This window comes from Ranitomeya imitator, chromosome 5 (assembly GCF_032444005.1).
Source record: "Ranitomeya imitator isolate aRanImi1 chromosome 5, aRanImi1.pri, whole genome shotgun sequence".
NCBI classification, from domain to species: domain Eukaryota; kingdom Metazoa; phylum Chordata; class Amphibia; order Anura; family Dendrobatidae; genus Ranitomeya; species Ranitomeya imitator.
In genome coordinates this window covers 49,541,677-49,563,427 of record NC_091286.1, presented here as the reverse complement: position 1 = coordinate 49,563,427, position 21,751 = coordinate 49,541,677, and the positions used below count along the sequence as shown (strand labels likewise).

At 41.9% G+C, this 21,751-nt stretch overlaps 1 protein-coding gene across 2 annotated transcripts in view; it reads right to left on the bottom strand.

Annotated features, from left to right (window-relative positions):
* Window positions 1-21,751, bottom strand: part of FOXN2 (forkhead box N2) — a 50,754-nt gene that overhangs the window by 8,591 nt on the left and 20,412 nt on the right. Inside the window, exons 2-4 of one of the 2 annotated variants that reach the window (XM_069768650.1) lie at window positions 8,377-8,417; window positions 7,663-8,201; window positions 1,260-1,384 (exon numbers count right to left, since the gene is read on the bottom strand). In XM_069768650.1, the coding sequence (XP_069624751.1) occupies window positions 1,260-1,384; window positions 7,663-8,187 (650 nt within the window). In that variant the 5' untranslated portion in view covers window positions 8,188-8,201; window positions 8,377-8,417. The remainder of the gene's footprint in view (window positions 1-1,259; window positions 1,385-7,662; window positions 8,202-8,376; window positions 8,418-21,751) is intronic. The other variant, XM_069768651.1, reaches the window with a different exon arrangement.

The following is a 21,751-nucleotide window of genomic DNA, read 5'->3' as shown; positions in this document are numbered from 1 at the left end:
TACATATATCTACTATATAATCGTCTAAGGGTCACTTCAGTCTTTCTGTCTTTCCTTCTTTCTGTCACGGATATTCATTGGTCGCGGCCTCTGTCTATCAAGGATATCCAAGTCGCTGATTGTTCGCGGCAAAACAGCCACGACCAATCAGCGATGGGCAGTCCGGAAGAAAATGGCCGCTCCTTACTCCCCGCAGTCACTGCCCGCATACTCCCCTCCAGCCACCGCTAACACAGGGTTAATGCTGGCGGTAACGGACCGCGTTATGCCACGGTTAACGCACTCCGTTACCACCGCTATTAACCATGTGTGTCCCCAACTTTTTACTATTGATGCTGCCTATGCTGCATCAATAGGAAAAAATATAATGCTAAAAATAATAAAAAAAAACAAAAAACCTGCTATACTCACCCTCCGTTGTCCGCAGAGCCGGCCGCCATCTTCCGTTCCCGGCGATACATTGCGAAACTACCTAGAAGACTATCTGTGCTAGCAGTGACGGACCCGGAAACGCTGCAGTCCGCGTCCCAGGGTCCGTCACTCAATGACGGCACATCGCTAGCGCATGTCAGCGGCCTCAAATCCCGCAGTTGCGCCCTGCTCATCAGCTCCCCGGTATGCGCACTTATTTTGGATGTACATCCCAAGCTTCTTTTCACATGTGCGCATGCTCCGGAGCCGCTATAAGTCAGTGGCCACATGATGGCATGTGCGCTCACAAACTATGTGCACCACTGTCTTCTAGCTCGCCACCGCGGAGCATGCGCACATGTGAAAACAAGCTGGGGACGTACACCCAGATTCAGTGCGCATGCCAGATTTTCTTTGAGAAAACAATGTTAGTGATGTATATTGCGTCACTAATACCGCACCAAGGCCAGTTTAATACACTAAAGCATCATGACAAGTTCCCTTTAACTGATGTTCATATTTACTATACTCTTCGGACTACAAGCAGAACAATGGAGGCACCCAGGTCAGAGACACTATTGTTTGATCAAAAACCGGTTTCAGCTTAAGTGCGGCTTGTGTATATAAGTGAGAAACCAGCTCACATCAGATTGTTTGGTCTCTCGAGCTTTTAGGGAGCTGGACTCAAAAGAGAAGAGCAAAGTGCGACGTTCCTTCTGGTGCAGAAGTATAAAGGATTGACTTGGAATGTTAAGAAGTTGAACCTCTTAGCGTCAAAAAGGCCGGAATCTTCAGAGGGAAGCAAATTAAGTATTTCACTTATGCCAAGGACCCAAATCCCTGCGTACCTGGAAGGAGAGGCAGGAAGAGTGTACAATGCAAGCGCTGCAGAGAAGGGCTGCTTCTTCAGTGCTTGTACAAGGTTCGGTTTATACTCTGGATCAACACACCATAAGGAGCCTTTTCCATTTACCTGAAATAAAAAAAACGCAAAATAAGTATTAATGTCAAAAAACGCCAGTACAAATACCATCTTGAACCAGTCACAGGTGGACGGCCCTGGACCTATACTATACCAAAAGACATCTGATGCCCCAGCAGATCTAGCCCCCAGGTGGCAGCCTTCATTATGTCAGAGCTGGACTTCATCATTGTTGTCGCTTTATTACCATGTAGAAGACGAACCTATGTTACCTCTAAAACCAGTACATGCCCATCTGTAGGAACATACCTGTAAAGTCTGTGGATACTTAAAAGGCAGTCTATCAGCAGAAAACGACTGTTCAAACCAAGCACAGGCGCTCGGTGCATGACCAAGCAGTTTAGCCCACCTTCACAGCAATTTTTTTATTTTTTTTTTCCCCACTTTTTAAACCTAATTTACAGTTCTGGCTTTACATAAGTCAGAGAAAAGTGGATATAGATTGAAAACAAGAATGGTCACAACAAGGGTGCACAGAGTGCCTGTGCTGGGCTTGAACAGTCGTAGTGTGCTGTCAGACTCTCTTTCTGGGGCTTTTTTTTTTTTTTTTTTTTTTTAAACTAATGTGTCATCAAGGACACTTTAAAAGGGTATTCCCATCTCCTAGATCCTGTCTGAATACGTAGTAGGTGTAATGATAATATTAGCAAATACCTCCAATTAGAAATGTAGTATAGTTCTTCTGATTAGTCATTTCGCTAATTTCCCCATGTGCAGGGCATTGCAGTAGCTTCGGTATGCATAGTTAGGACCACTCATATTGTGACAGTTAGTTAGTTACATTCACCAACAGCTAGCTAAGCCACTGCAATGCTCTGCACATGGGGTAAGCGACATGGCTTATCAGAAGAACTATACTACATTTCTAATTATAGGTATTTGCTAATATTATTATTACACCAATTACATATTGGGATAGGATCTTCGAGTTGGGAATACAATACCCTTTTAATAAAACGCCAATACACATATCCTGCTGAAATCCACAGGTTTGGCCGATATGCATCTAATGTTTGTAGCCAGGTGTAACCCAAAACACAAATTTAAGCTGATGAAGCCAAATAAAATAAAAAGGTCCATTAAGAGGGATGTCAGCTCTATCAGACTCCAGGAGAACAGTCAGAGGGTATTGACCGAAAAGTCTGATCGCTCGTTCCTCAGACTTCACACTGAACTATGCAGCCGAGAATACATGGAGGCAACAGAAGGGACACGGTTGGGTAGAACACATCAGGACAGTAGATTGGCCATCACTACGTTTATTTGGTTTGCATGGTGGAGAGGGATACAGAGAAACCATATTCAGCAGGTCAGCGGCCCGTGACTGTTTCCTCACACTACCGGAGTCACTGACCATCTACTTCTGATATGTTACATTTGAACATGTGCACCACACGTGTGAACACCGCCCAGTGCGTTTATCCGGTTTTAGAAATCCGGGTAACGTGTCCTTGGATGTGCTGCTGAGGATTGAAATGATATCGACTATCTGACTACTAAAGATATATTGAACAGGTTTAAAGTCATACAAAAGACCTATATAGGTTTTATCCTGATGAAAAAGTCCTTTATATGACAAAACCTACAGCAAAAATACCGAAAGAATTAAGATGCTGCAGATTTAAGGCTATGTTCACACGTTGCTTTTTTGCTGCCATCAAAATCTGATCTCTTGGCAGACAAAGAGCAGGTTTTGCTGCCTTTTTCAGGACCCCAATATTCAGCTTTGCTTCCATTGTACAAGCATGAACAATGCAAGACACATGTGAAACTTTTTTAGGAGTGTAGGAGAAGCTTTGTAATTTAATTCTTTCATTTATACCAGAAAAACACGGATGACACCATGATGGAAAACATTGATTACACAGGTAGAGTTTTTTCACGCACAGGCTAGACGTGTGAAGGAGCCTCACAACACTCTCCCTTTAATGATGACTATCAGGAATGTGAAAGCTGTGTATTGACCCGATCTCAGAACCTGAGCTACTCCATATAGGACTATAAAACCAAATCACCTTTTACATCACCATGTGCATTCCTGTTCTGCGGTCATCAGGAAGTTAGGTGGGGAATTTAAAGGGGGTGTCCACTATTGTATAAAACCCCGTTTTAAATGCTCTCCCCAAAGTGCTGAGACGATCTAGTGACACTGTTTATTTCACGCAACCACTGCAGCCAATCAGAGGCAGTGGAGATCAACAACGTCACAGAGCTCAGAAGAGGAGCGACGCCAGTCCGGGAGGACAAATAGGATTTATTTTTTTTCTCCTTCCATATGTTATCCAGGACACTGCGGCATTTAAAAATGAATGCCGCAAGTGGACGAACCCTTTAAAAATACCCTGCGGCCCTGCATATAAATCACACGAAGCAAATTAGCCAGTTACGCTGGATGCATTGTTGGTGATGACCCTGTGCTTACAGTGCACCTACAGGTTTTAGTTGGGGGGGGGGGAATCAGAAATCGCCTGCTTCTTCTAATCTTTAATAAAAGAGCACGCAGCTTCAGTTTAGTAAGACCAAGTATGATCTCACATTACTGAGAGCTGAAGAACAGAGCCAGGAGGAGGAAGTGCTGCCATGGCAACCCAAACCAGACTGATATCCGAGACCGGAGCGAGACGGGCGAGTGTACAGTGACTGCCTATATGGGAGCTGGCGAGAAACACTTCCAAATATAGGCTTCCCTATAGTGACCAATATATATTCACACATAAAAAAAAAGGATGTTGATTTCCAAAATTAATGCTTACATTTTTTCCACAAAAAAAAAAAAAAAAGAAACGTAAACCAGTTATAAGGGCTTCGATATTAGATGATCTTTTCTGTGTCCAAGTCTGAGTCCGAGTGACAGAAAAGATGATAATTGTCTTACAGGAGGGACTTGTTCCCATCCTTGGTATGTGGGGGCCTCGATCCTGATGCATTTAGACTGCGGGTTGTAGGGAAGCCTTCTCCCAATCAAAGGCCCCAGTGCAAAAATGTTGGCGATCAGCATTGAGGCGGAGAATGGACGGAGCGGCCGCCGTGCATTTGCCTTTAGTTCTATGGTCTTGGCAGACAAGCGCACCTGCTCAGCTACCTCCCATAGCCGTGGATGGAGAGCGCCTCGCTCTCTGAAGACTGTTCTGGATCGTGGAGTGGGCATCGGCACTGTCAGACATTTATAACACATCCTGTGGACCTGCCATAAATGTCTATGATGGGAAGGCAAAATCAATGGCGATTGTGGCCTGTTCAGCATGAACTTATTTTGATGCCCATCAGGAAGTAAAAGGCAAACCGCATTATGAAGGTGGACTTTCATTAATGCCCAACAAGCATATAGAGGAGTATCAGAAAGCTACAATAGCTATAGAAGAGGACAGTAGAAAACGTCACAGCCCCCAGTCATGTGCAGCTTATCCCACTATGTATAGCTCAAAGATTTTTTTGGTCTATACCAGAAGGCATACAAAAGACAGCAGCAAAACAAGTGGTATTTCTTATTTTTTTGATGGGGGGGGGGGGGGGGGGAGAGGGAGTTTTGGACAAAGTGAGAGGCAAAATTATTTCAACCAAATAGGTGTGTCATCGAGTCAGTCACTGCTGTCCATGAATTTAGGATAGACTAAAAGCGATTAAATTCCCCAACAGGCCCTCAATAAAGTTTTTATTTTTGGTCGCTGCAAACATACGGAAAATTATAATCAAAGTCAAAGTGCTAGAAGAGCAGAATCTCCCCTCAAGTGACCGCATTTTGGAAATTATACCCCATTGAGAATTTATCTACACGTGTAGTGATGATTTTGACTCCATGGGTGTTTTCCGGAAACAAGCAGCAGTGGATGTTGCTGAGTGAAAACTGCAAACTGACGTTGTAGTGACCAGTGCGCTGTGCCTAGGACGTTGTAGTGACCAGTGCGCTGTGCCCAGGACGTTGTAGTGACCAGGACGTTGTAGTGACCAGGACGTTGTAGTGACCAGGACGTTGTAGTGACCAGGACGTTGTAGTGACCAGCTCATGCTTCTGGAGACCCACACCAGTAAATTAGGAGGGCTCTCATCACTACAGAAAAGCCAAACATATGGACTGTAAATGTGGTTTAGACACACTGGGCTCAGAAGGGAGGGGGGGGGGATTTGAATGAAAAAAATAAAATAAAATAATCAACAACTGGTGAAGAATGTGTTTTAAATAATTTTTTACATCGTTCGTGCAGTATAAGTGATTAGGTGACTATTCTTAGGGACGGTGCGATTACAGTGATACCAGATTTATATCCGGTTTTTATGTTTGGCTGCTGTCACAAAAGACGTTTCTTTATTGCTAACTGCTTTTTTTGTGGGATGAGTTATCGTTTTTATTGGTACCATTTTCGCTCAACATTTTTGATCGCTTTCTATTCTGATTTTTGAGAGCCAGAATGAAAAAAAACAGCAATCCAGAAATTGTTTTCTGTTTTTTTAATTTTTTTAAATACAGTACCATTACGCATGTGGTAAAATTCATAAAGCAGCTATATTCTTTGGATCACAGCGATACCACATTTATATGTTTTTATGTTTTGGCGCTTTCACACAAACTATTTTACAGGAAAACAATATTTTTGCATCACTTTATCCTAAGAGCTATAACTTATTTTTCCGCTGACGGCAAAACCAAATGTGTTTTTTGGTTTTTTTTGTTTTGCTTTTTTACATAAATTTTTTTATCAAAAATAAAAAAAAAAGAAAAAAACAATTTTTATAAAAAAAATTTTATTTGGGGATTTTTTTTTTATAGAATACTCTTAATAAAAAAAAAAGTTAACATTGTCCCAGGAAGAGACATCAACTTTATACTGACAGATCGTTGATCTTATACTGTGTAATGCGTCTGCACTGGAGGGCATCAGAGCGGCGTCTAACACCTTCCTTGAAAGACCCTGTGGCCATCTTGCGGACCGGGGTCACCATGGAGACCATCGACAACGCTATCGCATTGTGTTGTGCCGAAGGGAGCTGACAGGGGGCTCCCTCCCTATGCGATGCACCTTGATGTCGCCGTCACTTGACAGTGGAATCAAAGGGGTTAAGAGTCCATTATCGGTGCTAGCTCCGATCGTAGGTGTAGCTACAGGGTGTCAGCTTTCACATAGCGGTCACCCGCATCCTAATGTGGCAGTGCTCAGTGTGAGCCCGCGTGATCTCTGCGAAGTAATATAATCTTGCTGGATTGGTGAAGCAGGTTGTAGGTCATTTTAACCATACAATTAGTGCAAAATAAATGATGGCACAAAAAAAGAAAATTGGCTGCTTCACATCAATGGAGCGAATCTTCTTCCAGGCTGCTTTAATGACAGGGCAAGACTGCCAACGTCATGTTGCTCAGCAATAGACAGCGGGGAGCCGGTTGTCAATCTCATCCCATCAACAGAGCAGAGCGGAAGAGAAGCGGCCTGTGACCAGAAATCTGTGCCGAACACAACAGGTAGGTAGCAACTGGCCGCCTTTTAGTTCTTAGGCAGACCGTAAAATAAATAAATTATACTCCCAGATAACCCCTTTAAGGAGTTATGGTGAAAATTGGAGTATCACTTTCATGGTAGTGGAAATTTAAAGTGTTCCTCTATGGAGTGACATTATCCAGAGATTGTCATTTTCTGGTGCTTCCTTATGACAATGCTTTTGTAAATGCTGTGAGGGTATGTTTCCACGTGCAGGAAACGCTGCGTGTCTGACGCTGCATAGAGCCGCAGCGTCCAGATGTTACAGCGTAGTGGAGGGGATTTAATGAAATCCCGTCTCCACTATGCGTGGTAACACGCACGTGGCGGCCCTGCGACTCCGGACATGCTGCGCGTCTTTTCAGATCGCAGCATGTCCGTATATCTTGCGGCGACGCTGTCGCCGCAAGATATAGCACAGGGCCCTATGGTGGGGAGCGATGATGCCGGATGTGTGCTGTGAACACATCCGGCATCATCGCGTCCCAGAAAGGGGGCGGGGCTTACCGCTGAGCGGCAAAGCCGCTCCGACGATACCGCCGGCCATCCTGAACGTGGACACGCAGCCTAATGCAGGGGTGTCAAACTGCATTCCTCGAGGGCTGCAAACAGGTCATGTTTTCAGGATTTCCTTGTACTGCACAGGTGATAATTTAATCACCTACACAAATAATGAGTTGGTGATTAAATTATCACCTGTGCAGTACAAGGAAATCCTGAAAACATGACCTGTTTGCAGCCCTCAAGGAATGCAGTTTGACACCCCTGCTGTGAGTTATATATAACAACATTTTTACTTACTTTACCATGGCTGCGCTCAACTTTCCGAAAGCATTTATTTAATGAAAGGTTGTGTCGGACAGAGTTCTTCCAGCCAGTTGGGGCAGTAGCAAAATACGGAAACCTGTCGAGGATCCAGCTGTAGATTTCTTTCACCGGCAGACATTTGTTGGTGGAGTGCTCAATGGCCATATATATTAAGAGGCTGAACGAATATGGAGGCTTTGAGGAGGCAGAGGTTTTTTCGGGGTTTCGACAACCAATTGGGGAACTGTCGCCTTCAATATCATACAGTGGGTTATTTGCTGCCAGCCCCTCGCTCCCCAGGCTGAAGTTGTTCAGTAAATTGGTACTTTCATGAAGCCAGTTCAAGTTTGTCAGCTCTTCGTCTGCCGGAGCGCAGTCCACTGCAGAGGCCTTTGGTCTGTCGGCACCAACCTCTTCTGGTAGACTTCCCATCGTGTCAAGTGGACTTAATCCTGCAACTTTCTCAGCTCCGGGGGTTTCTATGTTTTTGTCTGGAGTCATTCCCGTAACCGGACCCATGCAACCTTATATCTCTGATAAAGACAAATAAAATAAAAGAATCAGTATAGGTCCAAGATATTTTTTATTATGTTTTAGTTCTTTAACTTATTGAATCAAGTACTTCAAGTCAGTTATGTATTTTTCATGCATTGACACATTTTGGAGTTTGATCATAGACATAAAAAAAAGGTATCTCCCTGAACTCACAAGGGATAATATTTTTTGGTTATGACACTTCTATACATTCCCTGCAACAAACAATAGAAAGTCAGTTTATAATGCGGTAAGCATTTCATCTTTGCAAAAAGCCTACACATTTTTCATATGCAAATTCCCACCCACCAACCCCTACCCGCAATCAGAAAAAAATAGGTTCTTGACAATTTTGAATCTCCTGGTATCTTGTATATTCAGCACAGATATGTGAGCATGTAGCGGAGCTTCTGGGGCTGCACGCACTTGGAACTTGCCCCCCAGGAGGATCAGAGGGAGAAGAGTAAGGCTGTGTGCACACGTTGCTGGTTTTTTATGCTTTTTTTTTTCGCATTTTTTCGCTATAAAACCGCAAAAAAAAAAAAAAAAAACAGCATACATTATGCATCCCATAATTTAGAATGAATTCCGCAATTTTTGCGCACATGATGCGTTTTTTTGCGGTAAAAAACACAGCATGTTCATTAATTTTGTGGATTTTTGGCAGATTTCCCACTATATAATGCATTGGGAAATGTCCGGAAAAATCCGCAAAAAAAAAAAAAAACGGACCAAAAATGCGGTAAAAACGTGCAAAAACCGCATGCAGATTTCTTGCAGAAAATTTCAGGTTTTCCTCAGGAAATTTCTGCAAGAAATCCTGAACGTGTGTACATAGCCTATAGATGCACTAGCCAGAGACACAAAGGTTTACATAAAGGCTCTATACTTCAGCCTTAGGATATTTCTAAACAAACTTGCAAAGTTGCACCACTTTCATCTCATAAGCATAGGAGCAATATATATATTTTTTTTTAAGTATATACCTCCGAGGCAGCAGGACCCGGTCACCTCTTGCGCTTACTAGTCATTGAATTCCCAAGGTAAGCAACAGCGGTATTCAGGACACCGATGAGGAATACAATGTTTTTTGGTTTTTTTTAATCCTTACAACCCCTTTTCAATTATTGTAAAATGGTTTGGCTCATTTTTCATGTTTAGACCTATGGCTAGTTTAAAATTTGGATTTTTCACATCTCTAAATACTCATATAGTGAGCTAAATAAAACGATACCTTGATATCTGTGATCCGATGTCTAAGGCTATGTGCACACGTTGCGGATTAGGTTTAGGAGTTTCTGGTGCGGATTCTGCCTCTCCTGGCAGAAAACGCACCTGCGGATTTGTCGCGTTTTTTGCTGCGGCTTTCTTGCGGATTTGCTACGTTTTTTTACCCCTGCGGGTTTCTATAATGGAATGGGTACAAAAACGCTGCAGATTCACAAAAAAGAAGTGACATGCTACTTCTTTTAAACCGCAGCCTTTCCACAGCGGATTTTCCGCAAAGTGTGCACAGCATTTTTTTTTTCTCATTGATTTACATTGATAAATCAATTGCGGATCTGCAGCGTTTCTGCACTGCAAAAAACGCTGCGGATCTGCTGAGAATCCGCAACGTGTGCACATAATTCCAGTTTTTCTTATTATGTAAATCAGCTGTTAAGATCTAAGGGCCGGACATAGATCTCCGTGAGTGTGACAGGGTAAAGCCCATTTTCATTTACAATGAGCTTCAGATGCAGATTCTCAAGGAGATCTGTGTCCGGCCCATAAATCTTAACAGCTCATTTACATAAGAAAAACGGGAATAGACATGGTATCAAATAGATATCAAGGTATCATTTAATTCAACTTTCTATGTCCTGCATGCCCATGTAGACTGCTGTAGGGATGCTCCTACTGACAGATTTCCTTTAAGTAAAACTAACAAAAACTACAAAACAGTAACTTTATCATTTTGAATGGAAATTCTTTTTTCTACTATAGCATATGGATAAAACACTAACGCTGTTTTTACACTATAGATACCGTAAGTCATATCATTATCCCACTGATGATAATCCGCAGCACCTTTGTCGCTCTGTATATTTGAGGCCTTTTTGAATCAATGGTCACGGTTGCTGCGAAAGTGCAAAAAAAAAAAAATTGGGATCCATGGAAACACTGGCAGAAATAAGTGCCACCCCTCACAGACTTTTGCCATCAGGTGCTGCCTAGGAGACCATTTGCATTTTTTCCCCCCTATGAAGAGAAATGTACAGCCATATGGTCACTGTCCTGACCTCCCCATCAGACAGAGATCTGTGACGGACAATTCCCCAGGCTCACAAAGCCAAATCTCCATCAAGTCTAAATAATGTTAGAGGAAGAAATGGCTAGGAGCCGATACCGGCCTTACTGTAGCCACCATGATGCCCCCAGTTACTCACTGTGTATCGCTATAATACTGCATATTCAAAAACACACAAAAAAGAAAAAAAAAAAAATTATCCAGCCTCTTTCCCCTGACAACACCAGGCCTCTGGTGAAACATGGGGGAGGCTTTAGGGCACTTGTTACTTAACATCGGTCAGATGTGTATGGTGATTGTGAAGGGAATAAGGCAGCGGCCGCACCAAGAAATCCCTACAAACCGTGGTACAGGCCAATGACTATGAGCAAGGAGATAGGACTATGATCAATATTTAGAATTGAGAGTCCTCAGTGGTTGATACCTTTTAATGGCTAACTGAAAAGATGGTAACAAATTGCCACGGTACCAACAAATTGTCATGGTACCAAGATATATTTCTTTCCTGTATCAAAATGTAGGACTATGATCAGTAAGAGATATATTCTATCCGATCTGGTCCTTACACACTCTGACCACTGTAGTGGTCATTCCTTTTAAATAGAGAATTAAAAGTTACACTTTATGGCGCTTAGATTTTTTTTTTTGCTGCCTTAGGCAAATTATAATTAATCGCTATAATACTGCAGCGCAAACAGCCAAGATATCAAAATGCTGTGAAAGTCAAACAGTAATATAATGCAGACCTGCCGCTGACAGACAAATATCGTAGCCAAGCATAATACAAACAAGCTCTTCTTCCTGAACTGACAACGCTCTGCCATTTGTCACACATTACTAATAGCTCTTTGTCCTATATGTTGACTGGCGTTGGAGGAAATACAGTATTTTAACTAAGCCTATAAAATAAAATAAAAATTACAGCAATGATAAAGTGCATCTAAAATTTCCACAAAATATTACAAGTTAACAAAACTTAAAATGTCAGAAATTTTGACTGTGTCCAAAGGTGCTAGACAAAGTGCTGAAATTCTTCAAGTCATTTTGAAGTGTCCTGTATACTTTGTTTTGTTTTTTTTTTTAAATGGGTCTCCAAAAAAAAAACAAAAAAGTGATAAAATGCTCGTCAGTAGTGCAGCTACTGACACGTAGGCTTTGTTCCGGAGTCCGTGAGTTACGTATGTGTTCTGTGTCTTTCAAGGATAGAACAAGTGCCCATAATAGCATCTGGAGCCGTTCACATGGCCATTTATTATTGCAGACCAAGTGGTCTGAAAACAATCCCAGAGACATGCATGACATTTTTTTTTTATCTGAATCATGGATCTTAGTTTCCCATACAAGTTTCTGGGTCTGTGAAAATCAAAGGCAGGACATAGCTGGCCATCATCTGTCCGTGATTGGCACTGTAATGGATAGAAGCGTTGCAGTGTCCCCCCACCCATTTTAGTGAAAAATCACCTACTCTAAAAACTGTGCAAACATTGATGAAAATAACATCCTAAACACTGATTAACAACAACATAGGAACAACAGAGAAAAGCAACACGCGCACCGGCTCTGCGTTCTTCACCCACTCCTGATTTTGGCTTACAATTACAAATGCTGACAAAATACTGAGAGTGTGAACTTGGCCTTAACAGCATAAAAATCACGGATGTGTGAATGACCTAAGGGCTCGTGCACCGAATGTCCCAGCACCTACAAAAGGCACATTCAATTGCATCTGTATTTTCCACCTCTGCCCACGAATCGGGTACTTCCTAAAATCCCCAATAAACAAAATGGCACAAACCTGACACTGTAGATTACTGAGCAAAATCCTACTTACGGGTTCGCTTTAAAAAGAGATCAATAGGTTATAATACTTTTTGATCTTTGGGTCTTTTATGCCTGATAAAGGAGCGGCAGTATACCTGTTTGTCCGTCGCTTCATTCATTCCCCACGGAACTGCCGGGAAAAGCCAAATACAACGCTTGGCAGCCCTAAGGGAAATGGATGGAGCGATGTCCGAGGGCGCACACAAACGCCATTCTTATTAGGCTGTGTCCCATCCATTATGGCCAGGGATCCTCCTCCAATCTAATGTTACCACCTAACCTGAGAATAGATGATTACTTCTATCTACTGGAAAACACCACTAAGTCGGCGCCCTTTAACTATTACATAGAGCAAAGCTTTGTGATCATCAGCATACAAGTGTGCAGAGATTGATAAGGTTATTTAACTCACTTTCTTTAGCATTGAGCTCCATTTCTCTGTTCCTATACACAGATACTGTACATACTCCTAAAATTCTCTGCTTTTGTCACCAGTATGGGACGGACCTGTACGTGTCTCCCTTTTATTTCAATAGGTGCTGACTTATACGAAGAACCGGGCAGAGGCCAATTAATGAGGCCACCTAGTGAGTCACGTAAGAAAGCAGCAATCACATTTCCTCTACTTGTAGATCACGCAGTTCTTACCATTTAGGAAGTGCTGGAAAATCCCTTTAGATATTTTACTGTACAAGTAATGAAATCGTGCCATGAAACTTCGACCCCTTTGTGTACATTTCCCCTACAGCCGGGTATTGTCCGTCTCCTCCATAAGCAGCTGCTAAGATTGGAGGTCAGATCTAAATCCCAAAACACCCAACAAAGGGGCGAGATTCGATTACAATGCAGCACGATGTCAGTATCCAGGACAACTGAGGCATTAGTGTGTCTGCTCGGGCCGCGCACAAGTAAAAGCTTTAGGCCACAAGTGCAGCTGCCGCTCTTTATCAAAGCATGACAGAAGGGAAAACAGATCTGGTTTTATGGACTTACCATTTATACACAAAATTACACTATTAGCCTTTATCTATGGATTGACATAGAACAGTATTTATCTGTGTAATGCCTATATTTAAAAGGGAAAAAAAATAACTAATGTTCCTAAAAGGGGGTTTGTACAGGATTTTTATAAAAATTGTAAGAGCAAAGAATGTAAGAAAGAAAATGAAAGTAAAAAAGTTACATGCCATTTGCAGCAGCCGCTCCACAGCTGGCACTTTCCAGTGGCATTTATTTTGTCACTGTATATTCATGTGACCTCTGCAGCCAATCATTGTCCTCAATAGTGACCTCTGCAGCCAATCACTGTCCTCAATGATGATCTCTGCAGCCAATCATTGTCCTCAATGGTGATCTCTGCAGCCAATCAGTCCTCAATGGTGATCTCTGCAGCCAATCACTGTCCTCAATGGTGATCTCTGCAGCCAATCAGTCCTCAATGGTGATCTCTGCAGCCAATCACTGTCCTCAATGGTGATCTCTGCATGCCTGGCCCAAAACCACAGAGGTCAGGGATGTAAATATTGGTCAAATGATTACACCAGCAAAAAAGAAAATAAAAAGCATAGACCAACAAGGACAATTGGAGTGATGGAATTCACATTAGCATCTTAGCACTGCACATGATTTGCTCTTACGTATTTTTAAGCCTGGAGAATTATTTGAAATATACCAAAACCAATATCTTAAATCCTTGCAGAGGGGCACTCGGCTCTCCTGGCAGCGCTGCTTTCAGAAACCGTTGTATTCTCCAATAAAATAGCAATTCTGATTCATCTTTTCTTAGACTCAAGACTGCACCATGGCACACGTTATTCGTCTTGGAAATGTATGACTAGACTGACAACTGAGCTTTAGTATTCCTTTGTCAATGGGATAAGTTGTACTCATTCTGACATTGAAAAGGAACAATTTCAGGCCGGGGTCACAGGAGTGAACATGCTCTCCTCCAAGAGAATCAAATAGATCATGGTAATGACCCTCTGATCACACTCTGATCTGAGTGACTGCTTAGTGTGATCCAATGCTCTCGGGTGAGAGGTGAGGAGACGATGGAGAACAACATTTCTCTATTGTGCGAGTCCATGGAAATTGGACTGCACCCAGATGTCCTCCAAGTGCAGTCCGATATTTTTTCAGGCACCCGTGGACTTTAATGAGTGAGTGGCTTCTGATTTCAGAGTGAAATCACAGCAGGCTGCGATTTTTTTTTTTCCCCACAGATTCAATAAGTTTAAAATAAAAAAAAATAAATAAATAAAAAAATCAGTAATCAGCTCATTAAATAACATTGGTCCAAGAGCTATCTGATTAAAAAAAAAATTCGATAGCACTCAACCGATAAATACGGTGGTGTGAGCGAGTTCTCATGTGCATGGAGACATCTTAATGACAAGGCAAAAGGCAACACCCAGTTGTCAATGTAGTCATACATTTCCAGAAAGAACATCTTAAGGTCCCAAGCCTTATATTTTGCATTGCTCTTCTAATAAACATTCTGATTGTGCAAATAATATTTTAAATTTGGCAACTGGCTGCATTGCTGCAATCCTTCAGGCTATGTGCACACGTTGCGATTTTGCTGAGGATCAGCAGCGGATTTGACGCTGCGGATCTGCAGCAGTTTTCCATGCCTTGTACAGTACCATATTAATGTACGGAAAACAAAATCCGCCGTGCACATGCTGCAGAAAAAAATGCAGCGTTGTTTTTTTCCTCGCAGCATTTCAATTCTTTCCACAATAGGAATCCGCAGCTGTAAAATAGTAGGTGGAATCTGCATATAAAAAAAAAAAAAAAAAAGTATAAAAAAAGTCTCTGTTTGAAGACTGAGGCTATGTGCACACATTGCGGAATGGTGTGTGGGTTTTTCCGCACAGCGGATTACCCGTGGTTTTACCACAGTTTTTTTGCGGATTCCACCTGCGGTTTTACACCTGCGGATTCCTATTGTGGAGCAGGTGTAAACCGCTGCGGAATCCGCAGAAAGAATTGACATGCTGCGAAAAAAACAACGCTGTGTTTCCGCGCATTTTTTTCTGCAGCATGTGCACTGCGGATTTTGTTTTCCATATGTTAACATGGTACTCTACAACGCATGGAAAACTGCTGCAGATCCGCAGCGTGTGCACATAGCCTGAGGGCGTATCACCAGAACATGCCATGCAGTTAGGATAGGGCATGGATAGGGGCAATTTAAATACCTGTGATCCGTCCCTGATGTCATGCTGTGACAGTATGTGCCATTTTGAAGGATGCAGGACCCCTATAATGACAATATATAGAAGCAAGAGTCCCTGCAGCGGTTCTAGTGCTGGAGTACAAAAACAGACTGACCGTGTCTTCAGGATAATCTTGGGACATCTGTCTATACTGACAAGGGCGAGTTACCAGCTAATAATTCTCTAGACAACCAAATGTTGTAATCACTTCGTTATCTTATTATTCTGATGTTGGTGTAGATGACAAGGAGCCACACTACTCAGTGAAGACTTACAACCGGGATCTTTTGACTCCCATTTTTAAAAACATTAGTTGGATAAAGGAGTTTTAGGGTAAATGTACACGGCGTCAGCTGCAATAAGTAAGTGTAATGCACAGCAATATAAAAAAGGAGCGTCTGTGCACAGATTCAGTCTTTTGTTACTTTTTTTTTTTTAACCACTGCAGGGTATGGAAACCATGAAGAGGTGAAAAGAAGCAGCATGATCATTCTTCGGACAGCTATAGTTTAACTTTAAGGCTATGTTCACACGTTGCAGATTATTTGCGGTTTTTTAGCGTTTTTGCGCTATAAAAACGCTATAAAACCGCAAATAATCTGCATACATTAAGCATCCTATCATTTTTAATGAAATTTGCAATTTCTGTGCACATGATGTGCGTTTTTCTGCATGAAAAACGCATTGCGGAAAAATAATGAACCTGCTCATTATTTTTGCGTTTTTTTTTCGCGGTTTTCCCACTGTCTAATGCATTGGGAAGTGTCTGGGAAAAACCGCGTCAAAACCGCGCAAAAAAACGCATGCGGATTTCATGCGGAAATCTGGCAGAAATGTCTGGATTTCCACAGGAATTTTCTGCATGAATTCCTGAACGTGTGCACATAGCCTCAGGCTAATTTTTAGCCTAAGGGTAATAATCTGCAACGTGTGCACATAGCCTTGAAAAAAAAAAAGGCGGAAGCAAACCTTTATTTTATAGAAAAAGTAAATGGGGGGTCCTTGGATTATCCTGGCTGTGGCTAACAGCTCAAGACACCATTCTGCCCTTTGAATTACAATGCTCCGCACCTCCCCTCATGTTGATTGACACTGCGCTCTTCTAAGCGCTGCAATAACTGAATCTTCATTGCCCCACCCCCGCACACACTGACACTGCAGGGATTACAGTAGTATCACACAGTCCGTACGGCCGCTCGCTTAAGACAGTAGACAGGGATTGGAACATGCCTGTACTGACACGTGTGCGCTCGACCTCTGCAGTGTCAGTGTGCGCAGGGATGAGGATTTAATTCAGGCAGCTTTCCAAAGTGATCATGGTCATTCAATGTAAGGCTAAGTTCAGAGCATGATAGTGGACGGGCCAGAACGGTGTACTGAGACTTGGCCACAGTGGGGCGGCACCAAGGACCCCCCATTTACATATGTAATAAAACTTTTTTTATCTAAAAAGAAACAAATATGTGCACTACAGGTATGATGTTTATAGCAGCCAAGTGCCCTATATGAATGTGCAAGTGGTGGAGTTTTGGGGATGACACTCCCTTTAAGGTTAGCACTGCCATTATTGATGTAGAAGCGGGCTCCATGCATATGATAATGTGGAAATGAGCAGCAAGAAGTGGCCACGTAGAGCCCAGTATGATGCCGCACTTCCGTAATGGACCCACTGCGCTGTGCATCAACAAAAGGTCTTTGGACGTGAAACAAAGTGACATATCAGCACAGATACTAAGATATCACCAAACTGTTCTAAAAAGAGTTATTGCCTGGTACAGGGCTTTTTCTGGCAGGTTTTCTATATGTTGCCGTCCTGTTGTGTCATTGCTACATACCAGAACTAGGTTAAGGCCAGCTTTAATGTATCTGAGAAACTAAAGTATTTGTCCATGAAAACATTAGCATTACCATTTTGAAAGACGCTATTTTAGATGGCAGCACTTTTACAAACAAACAAATATTATAGACTGGCATTTAACAGCCATTAGACCAAGAAAGCTTTTTTTTTTTTTTTTTCTTTTTTTAGTTCTGCTCTTGATAAGTGATCGCGATCGATATCTTTACCTTTAAAATGTGTCCTGGTCTGAGCGTCTATTGATTAGACACTCGTCTGGAACAAATGACCCAAAGCTGTACTGGGAAAAAATATATAAAAAAAAAAAAAAACACAACATGAAGATCAACATTTTTATTGATCTCCATTTTAGGTCTGCATCTATTATTGTCTGTACATGGTTTTAAAACCCCTCCACTTTGCACAGACTAGGGACAGAGCCCACAGCTACCATTAAAAATAATTATACTGGTGCTTCTCACAAAATTGAGAATATCGTCCAAAAGCTAAATTTATTTCAGTTCTTCAACACAAAAAGTGAAACCCCTATATTATATAGAGTCATTACAAACAGAGTGATCCATTTCTAGTGTTTATTTCTGCTAATGTTGATGATTATGGCTCACAGCCTTTGAAATCCCAAAAGTCATTATCTCAGTAAATTAGAATATTTTATAACACCAGCTTGAAAAATTATTTTAAAATCCAAAATGTTGGTCTTCTGAAATGTATGTTCAGTAAATGCACTCAATACTTGGTCGGGGCTCCTTTTGCATCAATTACTGCATCAATGCGGAGTGGCATGGAGGCGATCAGCCTGTGGCACTGCTGAGGTGTTATGGAAGCCCAGGTTGCTTTGATAGCAGCCTTCAGCTCGTCTGCATTGTTGGGTCTGGTGTCTCATCTTCCTCTTGACAATACCCCATAGATTCTCTATAGGGTTAAGGTCAGGCGAGATTTGCTGCCAATCACGCACAGTGATACTGTTGTTTATAAACCAGGTGTTGGTATTTTTGGCGGTGTGGACAGATGCCAAGTCCTGCTGGAGAATGACATTTCCATCTCCAAAAAGCTTGTCGACAGAGGGAAGCATGAAGTGCTCTAAAATTTCCTGGTAGATGGCTGCAATGCCTTTGGTCTTGATAAAACACAGTGGACCTACACCAGCAGATGACATGGCTCCCAAACCATTACGGATTGTGGAAACTTCACACTAGACCTCACGCAGCTTGGATTGTGGCCTCTCCACTCTTCCTCCAGACTCTGGGGCCTTGATTTCCAAGTGAAAGGCAAAATTTACTTTCATCTGAAAACACCTAGGACCACTGAGCAACAGTCCAGTTCTTTTTCTCCTTGGCCCAGGTAAGACGCTTCTGGCGTTGTCTATTGGTTATTAGTGGCTTGACATAAGGAATGTGACACTTGTAGCCCATGTCCTGGATATGTCTGTGTGTGTGTGTGTGTGTGTGTGGTGACTCTTGAAGCAATGACCCCAGCAGCAGTCCACTCCTTGTCAATTTCCCCAAAATATTTGAATGGCCTTTTCCTAATCCTTTCAGGCTACAGTTATCCCAGTTGCTTGTGCACCTTTTTCTACCACACTTTTTCCTTCCACTCAACCTTCCATTACTATTCTTGGATACAGCACTCTGTGAACAGCCAGCTTCTTCAGCAATGACCTTTTGTGTCTTACCCTCCTTGTGGAGTGGGTAAGTGACTGCCTTCTGGACATCTATCTAGTCAGCAGTCTTCCCCATGATTGTGGAGCCTACCGAAACAGACTAAGGGACCTTTATAAACGCTTAGGAAGCCTTTGCAGTTGTTTTTTGTTAATTATTCTAACTTACTGAGATAATTACATTTTTTGTTTTCATTGGCTGTAAGCCATAATCATCAACATTAACAGAAATAAACACTTGAAATAGATCACTGTGATTGTAATGACTATATAAAGTATACGAGTTTCACTCTGTGTATTGAAGAACTGAAAAAAAAACCATTATATTCTAATTTTGTGAGAAGCATCTGTATATATTATATACACATACATACACTAACTCCTGTAACTCTCCATATTTGCCATTTTATACAGGGATTTCTTTATTTGCACGGCTCCCAGATAAGCATCTCTGTACATAGTACACATCATGCAAGTCACAAAATCCGCCACTTGCATCTACCTTTATTCACACAATCTGGTAACATGTTGATCAAGAAACAGAAGAAGAAAAAAAAAAAAACCTTCAGCACACTCATCTAATTTTGTCTTATGTGACCTTGTTCAAACTAGAAAACCATCAAGCACAGTCCAGGAGGATATGCGAAGAACATGCCATTAAAAATATCCTGCTGGCACGGGTTCCATCTCGCTATCTCTATATATACACATCTATACCTATATACACACATACATATATCCGCACATATATACACAGACACACATACACAGAAGCAGTGGAATAGATGCCAAGTGCCTGGCAAGGGAAAGCATTCCAGGGTGAGATACTCTTTAAACCAGCTGCACTGAATGGGCGAACCTTAACCTTTAACTCTAACATCTCTAATGGAAAATTAGGGTCATTTAAGCATTTTAGAGCCTACAATACATTGCGATTTTCTCTTCCAACAGCAAGTTAGATAATGAGTACATGAATTATGAGTGAACCTTGTGACAGGTGGAGTTCTTGTACAACTAGTACAGGTATGTATTGAATCTCTAAACTTACATGCATCTTGCTAGATATGTACAGATAGTTTCTCTTCCATTCTGTGAACTCCAGAGCATAATAACTCAGGATCGCTACATATCAATATAACCCGCCCCTTAACATTCGTTAAACTTAGCATTTGATAGATATAGATATATACACATATATATACATATGTGCCGCCACGTCCCCGACCGCCCTAAACAGGAACCCCTCTACCTATTCCACAGGAGCAATTATTGGACCCACTATAAGGTTATGCCTTAAAAGGACCATTGTCTTGCCTTCTATCACTGCAATTCCTATGTCTGTGTATCAAAAGAGTTAAGTAACCCCATGAATAAGACCCGGGAGGATCGAAACGTCGGGTTTCTATCTACAAATTATCACAGTGGCAATTGTTAACTTGTTTTCTTGAATAAATCTGGCATATACCTTTTTGCATCATACCAGTTTCGAGTGTGCGGTATTTTTTCTTGTACTATTGACTTGGCCACACGGTCTGTTTTACCAGCACCTCCGTGTCCTTGACCAGAGTGCACACCATTATCCTTTCATGATAAGCCCTGAAAGGCGGTGGCCGCATCTTATAGCTGCCAAACCTGGTGACAGGTTCGCTTTAATTTTCTAATGAGGGACAAAGTGTCCCATTCTTGCGATCGGTGAGGAACTCAACCCACTGGTCGAAAAGTCATCATCTTTACTATAGATACTTGCTAAATTATTGCAGGATAAAATCTATAAAATAACCATAGCTGCACTATAAAATCAGAAATCACAAACTTAATTAACCGGAATAACAGTCTTGTGGAGCAAGCTGAAATAGATGGACCACAATACGATCGAACTGGCAGAAATCCAAGCAGTTTTCTTGGATGGCAGGACCATCTGCCAGGCACATTACACAAAAATAATTTTTATGTTAAAAAAATAAATAAATTATTTACCTAACTCCACCCATCAGTCGCCCTTTTGAAACAAGGTTCTTTGTTGGAGACTACTCTGACTTGTCTATGGCAGGAGGTGCTTATTTGGAAACTAGATGAATGGATAACAAAGAGCATTCATCCTACTCAAGTATGCGACTCTTATGCAAATCCTGAACAATCTGAATGTGAATAGCTGTGAGCCCCAGAAAAGACCCCACAACAGGGTATTATTAGGGAGGCCTGAAGATCAGACCCTGGCTATGTAAGGTGTGAAAATAGAGAAGTGGTACAATACCCATGTGACTGAGTAACTGGACACAAGAAAGCACTTCAACAAAATCAAAGCCTGTCTTCGGTACATTGCACCCATTGTTTTTTTTATACAAAGAGGACACACTCGACAAATGCTGCCAGCCCCTGAAGACGCAGCACATCTACAGCTCAGCCTTAGCTTACACTGCCTGGATAACAGAATACCGCATCCACCCATCTATATAAAATACACGTCGTTAGAAAGTTCCTCTTGACTTACCATACCTGTAAATATTTGCATAAAACATCAGTGTCTCATGTCAGAATCTGGTGATTATCCGGGGATAACACTAATATTGTAAGTATATTAGCATTCTATGCCAGGAATAATGCACCCAGCCACTGGCCTATTTACTTCCATATGATCACCAAACTTCTTGGCGACTTCTAATATTCTTGGGGTGGGGAGTTTAACCCCTTAATCCCATATGACG